Below are 13,593 nucleotides of genomic sequence, written 5' to 3' on the forward strand. Positions count from 1 at the left end.
TCTTTCTATTTTTATTGCTACCACTCTAGTCCAAACAATTCATATCTTTTGTATGGACTACTGCTGTCGCCTACATTTTGTTTATCACCTGACCCAGTACAACCTCTCAGCCAATCCATGTGTCTGCTTTGCAGCCAGACGTGATCTTTTCAAAACCCAAATCTCCTCTTGTCACTCCTCTGGCTAAAACTCTCAAGGTATTCCATTGCTCTTAGGACAGCACCTCTGATGTGACCTCCCAGGCCCTGCAGGATCCGGCCTCATGCTCCCTTCTCTTTTCTAAATTCTAGTCATCATAGCCCACCCCTGCTTCTTTGAATGCTCTATACATTCTTCTCCACAAGACTTTGTACAGCTGTGCCCTTTGCTAGGTATGTTGCCTTCCAGCTTTTTGCTGAGCGAATCCCTAGTTTTTTCTTCAGATCTCAGGACTAAGTTCAGTCAGTTCCTTTCAGGGCAGCCTATCCTGACTTTCCTAAAGTAATTACTTCTCTTCTGAGTTTTCATAACAGAAAGTAGCACTTAAAATTTTTTTTTTTAAATTTTATTTTAGAGAGAGAGAGAGAGAGCATGAGTGGGGAAAAGGGACAGAGAGAGAGAGAAAAAAAATTTCAAGCAGGCTTCCTGCTGAGTGTAGAGCCCGATGTGGGGCTCTCTCCAGTGACCCTGGGATCATGAGCTGAGCTGAAATCAAGAGACACTCAACTGACTGAGACGCCCAGGTGCCCCAGAAAGTAGCACCTTTTTTGTAGCCCTTACAACCATAGTGACTTTTATTTATATGCATGGTTCTTTGATTTAATACCTGTTTTCTTACCCGTTAGCTCTGCCACAACAGAAGATATTTCTTTTTGTGCTTATCACTCGATCTTAAATAAGTATTTGTGTTAGGTAGAGATCCAACTTAAATGTTTTCTAATTTAGTTTCCAGTTGTCCCTAAAACACTTCTTAAATAATCCTTCTTTTTCCTACTGGTTTTAAATATTATTTTTATCTAAATGTATTCTGACCCATAATGAGTCTCTTATAATTTCCTATTCTCTTTCATCTCTCTATTATTACACTAGTGACACCTTAAAAATCTTTTGATATTTGGTGGATTAAGTCCATGTATTGCTCTTATTTTTAAAGCATTGCTTGACTGTTCTTGAATATTTTCTCATTCAGAGGGTATTCATAATCAGTTTGTCAAATTTCACCAAGGAATCATATTGGGATTTTGGAGCATTTGCATTGAGAATTTATGGGTTGATGTAGGAAGGACATAATGAGTTTTACAATAATGAATCTTCATACCCAGGGGCATGGAATGTCTCTCCCTTTATTCAGATCACATTTTATCATCTGGAGAAAATTTTTATAGTTTTATTCATGTTTAAGTTTTGTACGTTTCTTTTCAAGTATGTTCTTAGGCATTTTATAATTTTTTGTTGCTACAGTGAGTGGAATTTTGTTTCAGTATCAGTAAATTTTTATATATTCATTGTATTTTCCCAGGATAAGAGAAGGGAAAAGGTGAGCATGTGTGTTACAAAATGTTAGTAAATAGGAAAGGAAGTACCTGGCATAGCAATACCAACCATCAAATAAACATGCCCCAGTGATGGGGTCTCTAAAGCCCAAGAGGGCTCAGTCTCCCGCAGTTCAGAAATGAGGGGAAGGGATCAGGGAAAGAGCAGAGAGGTACACACTTTTTTCTCCCCAGTAAATTCAAGATTTCACACAAAGCTTTGGTTTCTAGCGGTAAACATGCACAGAGCTACATTTATCTATCTCCTATTAAACAGTCTTGTGGCCACTTTGACATAAGTTTCTTGCACCTGTATAAAATCCCTAATTGACTTGGATATACATTCATCTTCCTTTCTTGGTCTGTCCCTGCTCTCTACATGGAAGTCCCCCTTATTGCTTCTACTTCTCTCTACTCTAGGTTTAGAAATTAAGGTAGGTTTGAGCCGTCCAAATACAAGTGTGTTAGTATGAATCACATCAAAGAATAGTCTTGACACAGGAGATTGGGAACCAGGGATGAAATGTTCTTAGCTTCTTCAGGATTTTTGCATAAGTCATTTATGAGTCGGGGAGATACCCCACAAACTAAATTGTATGTGTGTGGGCTTTTTTTGGGGGGGGAGAAAAAAGTGGGGATAGGGTGAGAGTCAAGTTTTTAGGGAGGAGATCTGGCCCAAAATGGGAAATAGGGGAAGGGGAACACAGAAGAAAGGATTGGGTAAGACTCCCACACTTTATTATTTTTAAAAAAATTTTTTTTAATGTTTATTTATTTTTGAGACAGAGAGAGACAGAGAATGAACGGGGGAGGGTCAGAGAGAGAGGGAGACACAGAATCTGAAACAGGCTCCAGGCTTTGAGCTGTCAGCACAGAGCCCAACGCGGGGCTTGAACTCATGGACCGCGAGATCATGACCTGAGCGAAGTTGGCCGCTTAACCGACTGAGCCACCCAGGCGCTTCGAGACTCCCACACTTTAAAAAGAGAGGTCATTGAGCTATGCTCCAGTTTCTTTTGCCTGGCACAGAAACTTTTGTCAAAGATGCTTTGGCTATTTTTCTCAATATAAAAAAAAGAGGTATGTAAACAACAAAACCCCAAAAGAACATGGAGAAGACCAACACATGATATTTACACAAACTAAGCCACCTAACAACCACCCAATCAGCTACTCATGAAGTCCTACAAATCCCAGACAAATATGATAACTAGAGGTTGGCAGAGATTAGGGAAGACAGGGACTCAGGATCAGACATACATCACCCAGTGTGTTCTATTGCATTTGCCCCATTTCATCACGTATGTAAATATTGTTTACATCTACATATCAATAATTTTTAAAAAATATTTATTTTTGAGAGAGACAGAACACAAGTAGGGGAGGGTCAGAGAGAGAAGGAGACTCAGAATCTGAAGCAAGTTCCAGGGTCTGAGCGCTCAGCACAGAGCCTGAGGCGGGGCTCAAACTCCTGAACCTTGAGATCATGACCTGAGCTGAAGCCGGATGCATAACCGACTGAACCACCCAGGTGTCCCCTACATGTACATATTGTTTAGTGCTGAACTGTAACTAAGGTTACAGTTCCTTTCTTTATTTCATTTTTTTAATCACGATCCCGAATAGCATTTTATGAATCCTATAATTATTTTACAAAATCTAGTGCTCCACTATAGAGAGACAGTTTTTGTTCCTATTGCATTGAAGTTATTGTTTATATTGCTAGGAAAGTATTTTAATACTCCTTATATAGATTATGTGCGTTTCTTTCTTTTTTTTAAACTGACTTGTTTTATTTTTTTAAATTCACATCCAAATTAGTTAGCATATAGTGCAACAATGATTTCAGGAGTAGATTCCTTAGTGCCCCTTACCCATTTAGCTCATCCCCCCTCCCACACCCCCCCGCCCCGTAACCCTCAGTTTGTTCTCCATATTTATGAGTCTTCTGTTTTGTCCCCCTCCCTGTTTTTATATTATTTTTGTTTCCCTTCCCTTATGTTCATCTGTTTTGTCTCTTAAACTTCTCATATGAGTGAAGTCATATGATTTTTGTCTTACTCTGGCTGACTAATTTCATTTAGCATAATACCCTCCAGTTCCATCCACGTAGTTGCAAATGGCAAGATTTCATTCTTTTTGATTGCCGAGTAATACTCCATTGTATATATATACCACAACTTTATCCATTCATCCATCGACCGAAGTTTGGGCTCTTTCCATACTTTGGCTATTGTTGATAGTTGCTATAAACATGGGGGTGCATGTGCCCCTTCGAAACAGCACACCTGGATCCCTTGGATAAATGCCTCGTAGTGCAATTGCTGGGTTGTAGGGTACTTCTATTGTTAGTTTTTTGAGGAACCTCCATACTGTTTTCCAGAGTGGCTGCACCAGCTTGCATTCCCAGGTTACACTTCCTTTCATTTTACCTTTTCCAGAGTTGTTAATCACATCTATTTATTTTGCTTAGTTTTCTTCGTACCTCTTGCTAATTTATCCCACACCATCTGGCAGATAATTTACCAATCCCAACCTCCTGCCTTCCCGTATCTCCCTCCTGGAGTTCACCTTTCTGCTCGAGTCTGGACTCTGTGCTCCTGGGCCTGCTGTCCTCCTGGGACTTCTCCTCTTAGAAGTTTTCTGTCCTCTCTTCTCTGTTGGGTTCAGTTTCCTGGATTCTGTGCCTTCTTCTGCCTCGGTTATTTTTCTCAATTTTCTCTGGGATCTTTTAAAATCTCTTCTTTATTCCTGGTGTTCTGAAATTCCACAATGATGTATTGTAGAGTGTGTCTTCAGTTTTATTGTGGTGGGTTATAAATGGCTGATTTCTATCCAGAGAGTCATATGCTCCAGTTCTGGAAGTTTTCTTTTTTTTCTTTTTTAAAGTTCTTTTTCCCATTGCCTCCTCCCCCCATCTTCATTTCTGGAACTCCCCATATTTGAATAGTGAATCTCGCAGATTGAACTTCTAATTATCTTACTCTTTTCTTTCCTCTTATTTTATGTTCTTTTATTTATCATCTGGGGGATCTCTTTTGTTGACTTTTCTAAACTTCCTATTGAATTTTCAATTGTGTCTATCACAGGTTTAGCTTCCAGGGGCTCTTTCTCTCTCTTGTTCTTGATGCTTTTTAAAAATAGCAGCCTGCATTTGGTTCGTGGATGTGACAGTGTCTCCTAGGACTCTGTGTGTATTCATTTTAAGTGGTTTTTTTCCCCTACAAGTTGCTTTTTTTAACGTCCTGCGTAGCTCAATTTCTTCCAGTTCCTTTTCCTATTTATTTGCTTTGCTCTCTGTTTTCTGTTCAAGGCTTCCTTTAAATGTCAGGTATTGCTGAGACATGGGTCTGTTAGAATGAAGAGTGAGGCACAGAAAACTGGCAGACGTGTGTGTGTGGGGGGGAGGGGGTGGGGGCAGGCTCTCTCACTGCTGGCCTCTATCCTAGGGTGGCCGAGTGGTGAACTGGCTTTTTCACTGGGAGATCCTGAGATGTTAGTATCTGTATGTCTTTTCTCTGGGGCTGTGCAGTTTCTCCAGAGAAGGATCTGCCTATCCTGTGCTTGGGGGTTTCCCCACCATGGTTATAGAAGTTCTGGGAGCTTGGCTGGGAAAGGGAGGGAGGCAGAGCTCTCACCATTCAGGAGGCAGAATTTCACTAAGTCCACCACTAAGTCAGCCCCTCACCTTAACTTCCCACTATTCCTGATGATCCAGAGTCTGGGGCTTCCCTGAGACATTTCTCCAGAGGGTAGAACATTCTTGTCCTGCAGTGGTCAGGGAGGGGTAGGACTGCGATTTGACTTTCAGTCAAAACCTGTCTTTCAGTCTGTGATGTACATGTTGAGGTGCCAGATCTCCCTTCAAGGAAGGACTTGCTGCCCCAGCTGCTGTCAGCAGGTAGCCTTCAGTTGTCATCCCCTCGTGTGTTTTTGCTTCAGCTCAAGGTCATGCCCTTCTCTGGTGGCCCACATGCAATGATGGGTGGAGGTGAGACCTGAAAGCTGGGCCATGTTGCTCCACATGGGACAACTCTGATGGGCCATCTTAGGTCCAGAGCTCCTCATGGGGTTGGCCAAGGTTATTTATTGGGCCTTCTTGACTTCTTCTTCTTCTGCCTGATCCCTTCCATAGCTGTTGATCCCAAAGAGGCTTCCTAATGTACATCCTGCCCTCTCAACACCATCTCGGACTCTGTTCCTGGGGATGCAAACTGGTGACAACAGCCCAGACTTCATCTCCTCCTCCTCGATCCTCTGCAGGAGCTGTGGCAATCCCTGAAGGGGCTGGCAGCTTGAGGCATTCTCAGCAGCTGGGCAGTAGGTCCTTCTGTGAAGGGGCATCTGGAAGGCATGTCCTCATGTCCACGCTGCCACATTTGATTCTCTCTACCCAGTTCATTGGGCTGGGGGCTGTTTTGTTTGTTTTGTTTTAAAAAAAAAAAAAAAAAAATATATATATATATAATAGAGCCCGACGCAGAGCTCAATGTGGGACTTGATGTGGGCTCAAACCCACGAACCACAAGATCATGACCTGTGCTGAAATCAACAGTCAGACACCTAACCCACTGAGCCACTCAGGTGCCCCGGCTGGGGGCAGTTTAACTAAGGATCCTCATTCTCAGTGGTGGAACAGGGAGTGGCCTATTATAGGAGGAGTGGGATAGGTTTTGGAAACCAAAGGGCTGGATTTGTATAACTCCTGATGGGTCAACTGTGATTTTAGACAAGTTGCTTCACTTTTCTGGATTTTATTTTCTCTTGTGCAAAATGTGGAAAATAATGCCTATCTCTTAATAATGCCTACCTAGACCTGTTGTGAGGGTTAGAGTCGGTAACTCATGAAAAGTTCCTAGACCCTTTTGTTGCCGTCACTGAAGTGCCACGGGCCAAAATGAAGTTCAAGCCCTTTGTGACTTCTGACCGGAGCAAGAACCGTAAAAGGCATTTCAATGCACCTTCCCACATTTGCAAAGAGCTGAGACAGAAGTGCAACATTCGATCCGTGCCCATGTGAAAGGATGATAAAGTACAGGTTGTGCAAGGACACTACAAAGGTCAGCAAATTGGCAAAGTAGTCCAGGTTTACAGGAAGAAGTACATCATCTACATTGACTGAGTACAGTGAGAGAAGGCGCATGGCACAACTGTCCACATGGGCCTTCGCCCTAGGAAGGTGGCTGTCACTAGACTAAAACTGGACAGAGACCACAAAAGGATCCTTGAAGGAGAGGAAAAGGGCAAATATAAAGAAGAAGATGATATTGAGAAGATGTAGGAATAAAGTAATCTCATATACAGCTTTAAATAAAGGCTGTTTGGGAGTTCCTGGATGGCTCAGTCGGTTAAGGTTCTGACTTTGGTTCAGATCACGATCTCACGGTTCATGGGTTGGAGCCCTGCATTGGGTTCTGTGCTGACAGTGTGGAGCCTGCTTGGGATCCTCTCCTTCCGTCTCTCTCTGTTTCTCCCCCATTTGCATTTTCTCTCTCTCTCTCAAAATAAATAAATAAATAAAAAAAGGCTGTTAAAATGAAAAAAGAACAAAAAGAAAGAAAAGTTCCTAAGACAGTGCTTGGCACATAATGAAAAAAAATATTTTTTCCCTATCTGGATGGTCTTCCTTTACCAGTCTGTGATTCCAGAATCTTCCGAGGGAAAGTATGAAGACCAAAGGAATGGTGGCATATCTGGCTTAAGGTAGATATCAGTATATGAAATGCTTATGGGCCAGTCTGTAGGAATGTTTCTGGCAGCATGTCACAGAGCTCTGTCTTTGTCCCCAAAACATTTTTATTATTTTTAAAAAAGTTCTTAAAAATTTTCACCAACTATAGAAGAAGATATTCTCATTATATATGTATGTATTTCGGCAGATAAAGCCAAAATTACTCCTGATCATCTCCCAGAGGTGATGACTGTTACCAGTTTGACATGCTGTTTAGTTGTTTATTGATTTCTTTCTTTATCCATCCACCCACCTCTTGATCTATTTTACCTCAGAATTTCTTTACTAAAGGACATGTTTCCCTGGTGGTGTGGGAGGTGATTTTAGGTGGTACATCAACCCAACATAAAATAACTTTGAATCACAGAGTGAGAGTTTTTCTCTTTTTTTTTTATCTATTTATTTTTTTTTTTTTGGTACAACATTTAAGTTCTCTGGTAGCAAATTTCAATTATACAATACAGTGTTTTCTACTATAGTCACCATGTTTTACTTTTGATGCTCAGATCCTATGTCTTATAGTTGAAAGTTTGTACCCTTTTACTAAACCGTTTCCTATTTACTCTATCCCCTAGCCCCTGGCAACCATTTTTCAGATTCCACATGTAAGTGACATCACACAGTATTTGTCTTTTTTGGTCTAGCTTATTTCATTTAGCTTAATGTTCTCAAGGTCCATCCATATTGTAGCACGTGGTAGGATTTCTTTCTTTCTCATAGTTGAATAATATTCCATTATGTATGGCAGGTCTTCTTTATGGCTCTTTAAAAAATGCATTTATATAATCTACGGATATATAGAAATACATAGTTTTTGCTTTTACAAATATGCTATCACGCCGTACATGTTCTGAAAATTGCTTTGTGCTCTTAAGTCAAGCTCATATTAAAGAAAAAAACCAGTCCCTCCCTTTCTCCTTCCTCCTTTTCCTTCTCCTCTCTTCCCCTCCCCTCCCTTCCCCTTTATTTCCCCCTTTTGCTTCTCTTAGGGGAGGCAATAGGGGAATCATGCCTGTTGTTTTCTCTACCACAAACAGAGCTCTGATGATTCTCTTTATTCCTGCCATCTTGTGGACACATGCCAGTGCTTCTCTGGTGTGGGTCTTGAGTAATGGGATTGCTGGATCAAAGGATAAACTCATCTCAAGTGTCAGTGCGTTCTGCAAAATGGCCTCACCAACAGTCTGTAATCTCACTAGAGTGGTGAGTTTGCCCCATCCTCTCCAACATTCAATATTATAAAACTTTTCGAATTTTGCTAATCAGACAGACGGGCCTCAAATGGATTCTCATTGTTATTTCATCTGCATTTTCCTGATTACTAGTGAAATTCAATGCATTTTCATATGGCTATTTCTCATTTGTTGCTCTACTTCTGTGAATGGTCAGTTCATTTATCATTTTCCTGTTAGGTCATTCCTTTTATTTATCTGTAGAAATCCTTAGTATATTCTGGATATTACTCTTTTTTTATAAACGTTATAAATAGTTTCTATAATCAGTTTCTGTTTAAACTTAATTATGGTGTTTTTGTGGCATAGAAATGTAAAGTTTTTATGTAGTTAAATTTATTAATATTTTACTTTCCAGTTTTTATTTTTTATTTCAGTATAATCGATATGTAACATTGTATTAGTTTCAGGTGTACAACATAATGATGTGATCTTTGTATTTACTATGAAATGATCATCACAATAAATGTACCATCTGTCACCATACATAGTTACAAAAATCTTTTTTTTTTGTGATAAGGACTTTTAAAATTTACCCAGCAACTTTCAAACATGCAATACAGTAGTATTAATTATAGTCACCATGTTGTACATTACATTCCCATAATTTATTCATTTTATAACTGGAAGTTTGTACCTTTTGACACCCTTCACCCATTTCACTCACTCCCCAACCCCTATCTCTGGCAACAACCAATCTGTTCTCTGTATTATGAACTGTTTTTCTGTTCAATTTCCATGTAAAAGTGAGATCACATGGTATTTGGCTTTCTCTGACTTCCTTCCTTCCAAATTTTAGTATTTATCTAAGAATTTTGCTTAAAAGAGTCTTTTTGCATTTAAGATTATAAACACATTCTAAATTTTCTTCTTTTTCATGTTTTTTAACTTAAAATCTTTAATCCATGTGGAATTTATTTTTGTGAATGGCAGGAAATCTAATTACTTTCTTCCAAATTGGTAGTCATTTGTTCTAAAAATTATTTATTACATACTTCATTTTTTATCCAATGATTCAGTATACCACACCAATACAGTCATATACCAAATCCCTATTATATGTGTAGGTACGTTTAGGGTTTTTTTCTTTTTGTACCATTAATTTATCTGTCTATTTCTGCTCCAATGCCCCCTTTAAAAATTTTACTGAAAGCTTTATAATATATATTTGACAGTTAGTATGGCAAGTACCCTTTACGTGCCCTTTTTCAAGATTGTCTAGGACATTTTCTTTCTTTCTTTCTTTCTTTCTTTCTTTCTTTCTTTCTTTCTTTCTTTCTTTCTTTTTCTTTTTCTTTCTTTCTTTCTTTTTATAAATAAAGTTTATTTATTTCTTCTGAGAGAGAAAAAGAGAGAGTACAGGAGGAACAGAGAGAGAGAGAAAGAGAGAAAATCCCAAGCATGCTCCTTGCTGTCAGCACAGGGCCTGATGTGGGGCTTGAACTCGTGAACTGTGAGATGATGACCTGAGCTGAAATCAAGAATCAGATGCTTAACCAACTGAGCCACCCACGCACCCCAAACATTTTTTATCCTAACAGAGAAAGAAAGAAAGAAAAGAAAGAAAGAAAGATGTTTTTCTCTATAGAATTCTCTTGGGGATTTTAATTGCGATTTCTTTGAATTTGTAAATTAATTTGGGGAGATATGTTAAGGACTGCTTTTATGCAATAAATTCAGTAAATTTTTAGATGTTTCTTTATGGAGGTATTATATATTTCCTGTTTATTTATAGTGAGAATAGTTTTCATTGCTATTGTATATGGGATATTTCTTTTTTCCCCAATTCATTATTATTGGTTTATAGTAGAGCTGTTAATTTTTGTATATTGATCTTGTATTCAGCTACCTTGTTGCAGCTTTCTGTCAATTAATTCTCAAGGTTTTTCCTGTTACATATTTATAATACCTATAGAGCTTTTCTCTTTTACTTTACTTACTGAATTGGCTAGGTCCTCTACTATAGTTTTAAATAGTAGCAGTGATAGCAGGCATCCTTGAATTGCACAGATTTGAATGGGAAAGATTCTAATTTTTGCCACTAAGTATAATTTTTGCTTTGAGTTTTGATGTTTCCTTCTGTTCTAGCTTGCTGATTTTTTTTAAATGCATTGGATATTAACCTTTATCACCAACTTTTCTATCATCTATTGAAATGTTTGTGTGTTTTCTTCTTTGATCTGTTAATGTAATTCAGTATATAAGATTTAAAAAAATGTAATCTAACATTGAATTCCTGGAATCAATAATATTTTTTCATTATTTAAATATTCTCCTATGTAAACATTTTTCATATATGTTCATATATGCGATAGATAGGCCTATATATTTTTTCCTTGTGTATTCTTTTTCTGGTTTTGATATCAATATTATGCTAACTTCATAGTGTTAATTAAAAATCTTAAATTAAAAAAAATTTGTTTTAGAGAGAAAGAGTATATGAGTGGGGGAGAAGGGCAGAGGGAGAGAGAGAGAGAATCATAAGCAGGCTCCATACTCAGGGCGGAGCCTGATGTGGGGCTTGATCCCATGACCCTCTGATCACAACCTGAGCCAGAATCAAGAGTTGGATGCTCAACCAACTCTTAATTAAAACAGGTGCCCTTAATTAAAATATTTTAAACCTTTTTCTGTGATCTGGGCTTGTTTATGTAACTTAGAAGTTAAAAAAAATTTTTTTTAATGTTTATTTATTTATTTATTTATTTATTATTTGAAATTATTTTAATTTACAAATACAAAACATCTTGGAAGACACAAAAAGAAAGAAAAACACAAAGCATATAGACAGATTTTTACTCCATGAGCTTCTCAAATCCTCACTTAATTCACCAATCCCCAAGATGAAAAACTCTTCTAAAAAGGTATTCAGCCACCAGCAATGATGTTATCAATAGGGATATGGATCAATTTCACAAAAAAGCCAATGAATCCCATTATAGCAAATCCTATTGCTGTTGCCATGGCAATCTTCTGGAATTCTTTCCTATCAGGTTTAGTGCACCTTTTGACCAGCCGAATTGAGTCCTTCACAAACTGCCGACTCGGCTCAATGAACTGCATTACCTGATCCATGATGCCTGCCCGCCAACCTCTCAGACGCCCTTAATGTTTATTTTTGAGAGTGAGAGAGAGAGTGGGGGAGGTGTAGAGAGAGAGAGGAAGATACAGAATCTGAAGCAGGTTCCAGGCTCTGAGCTGTCAGCACAGAGCCTGACACAGAGCTTGAACCTACAAACCATGAGATCATGGCCTAAGCTGAAGTCCAGCGCTTAACCAGCTGAGCCCCCCGGGTGCCCTGTGTAACTTGGAAAATTTAACCTTGAAAGCTTGACAGAACCCACCTACAAAATCAAATAGACCTGATACAATTTCAGGAAGGAGACATTTGATTATCTTTTATATTTCTTTTATGGTTAGTGTTGTACTTAGGTTTATAATTTCCTTTTTTTTTTCTTTTACCCAGACATGTTTTGAGTTCACATTCACATTGAGGGGTTGGGAGGAAGTGACTATCAATTGTTTTGTTTTGTGAATTTTAAATTATGTTACAATATGATCTGCATGATGCTTGCGTTTTGAATAATTTCAGGTTTTCTTTGTGGCCTGATACATAGTTTTTATAAATGTGATGTGTGTTTGCTTACAAATTATTGACTGCAAAATTCTCTTTTGTATCTTTATTTCAAGTCTGATGGTTATTTTATTCAGATCTGCCATATTATTAATTATGTTATATCTATTTGTAGATTTCTAAGTAAGGTATCTAAAAGGCTTTTGTTGAATTGATTATGTTTTCCTTGTCTCCTTTCCCTGTAATGTCTTGGAACTTACCTGTCCTACTTCATTTCTTCTGGAGGTTATCTTTACATTGAAAATAATTGATTTAATTTACTTTTTTTAGAGCTACAGCCCACATGGTCCAGAACTATCTTTAGAGCCAGGTGCTCTGACCCTGTATACTCTGGATGATTGTGACAGGAATAATTGAGTTCCACAAACCTTTATTTTCATCTTTTATTTTTAATGCTTATTTATTTATTTTGAGAGACAGAGACAGTGCAAATGGGGAAAGGGCAGAGAGAGAGGGAGAGACAGAGAATCCCAAGCAGGCTTCTGCCAGCACAGAGCCTGATGCAGGGCTCGAACTCACGAAACTGTGAGATCGACCTGAGCCGAAACCAAGAGTCGGACGCTCAACCAACTGAGCCTTGCAGGTGCCCCTCCACAAACCTTTAGTAAGAACCTGCTATGTGCTAGGACTTGAGCCAGGCACTGTGGCTATGAAAGATGAGTGAGTTGGTTCTTGCCCTCATGACGTTCATAGTCCAGTGAGCAGGCTGACAAGTAAACAAATTATAACATCATGTGACAAGTGATAATAGAGGCACAAACAGAATAATGGGGTGTATGGAGGGTGAATGTCACAACGATGCTCCCTGTGAGTCATCCCTTCCAGTTTTGTGTAGTCCCTTCCACCTTGAATCTAGGCTGGGTAACCAACCTGTGATTCATTTCTTACCAAGAGAATGCAGCAGAAATGACACCGACTTTCATTTCATATTTTTAATCCCCTTGAAAAATTGGGCTGTATTCTGAATTTCTTGGCTTATTAACTGCTCCTCAGCTGCACCTATTGTGCTCTTTATTTTCATTGTTTTCAAGATCTAACTGGTTCTTTTCCCAATACTTCTTTTAATGTTTCTACCTGTTGGTTCCATTAACTTTGTTTCCTTGGGTGTTAGTTCTGTTTGTTGAGTTTAATACCTCCTTTTCCTGCTGTTAGTTTCATACAAATATTAGAACATTATTGCTTTTGTACTCATCTGCATAGTTGAGATTTCCTGTTGTATGCCCTATTGCCTGTAATGGAGAGACAGTTGAGATGGTGCTGGTAGGATGCGAGTATCCAGTTATCTGATGGTGAGAATCCATGTTAGGTCTGAGTTTCCCCAGCTACCCCAGGCACTGTGTGGCCTCTTTCCTCCAAGCATCCATCCCTCTGCTTCATTCTGCTTGGCATAAATGGCATGGGATGAACCACCTGGCTGCATTACCTGTTAATGTCACCACGCATGTGGTCGATTGCCTTTCCCCTCCCCTTTGTGTACCTTTTTTT

The 13,593-nt window shown here is 38.9% G+C and overlaps 1 protein-coding gene, 1 long non-coding RNA gene and 1 pseudogene across 3 annotated transcripts in view; 2 read left to right on the forward strand and 1 right to left on the reverse strand.

The window, feature by feature from the left end:
* Positions 1-13,593, forward strand: part of LOC109491541 — a 63,359-nt gene that overhangs the window by 17,491 nt on the left and 32,275 nt on the right. The window lies entirely within an intron of this gene.
* Positions 6,028-6,911, forward strand: LOC101084311 (annotated as a pseudogene).
* On the reverse strand, positions 11,234-11,572 carry LOC101084567 (protein transport protein Sec61 subunit gamma-like). Its single transcript, XM_045037686.1, has one exon. It carries the CDS (start codon positions 11,547-11,549, stop codon positions 11,343-11,345), a length of 207 nt encoding a protein of 68 aa, XP_044893621.1. The 5' UTR covers positions 11,550-11,572; the 3' UTR covers positions 11,234-11,342.

The sequence above is a fragment of the Felis catus genome, chromosome C2 (assembly GCF_018350175.1).
Source record: "Felis catus isolate Fca126 chromosome C2, F.catus_Fca126_mat1.0, whole genome shotgun sequence".
Lineage (NCBI taxonomy): Eukaryota > Metazoa > Chordata > Mammalia > Carnivora > Felidae > Felis > Felis catus.

Coding starts and splice junctions, on each gene's coding strand:
- LOC101084567 (XM_045037686.1), bottom strand. CDS start 11,549: ATGGATCAGGTAATGCAGTTCATTGAGCCGAGTCGGCAGTTTGTGAAG.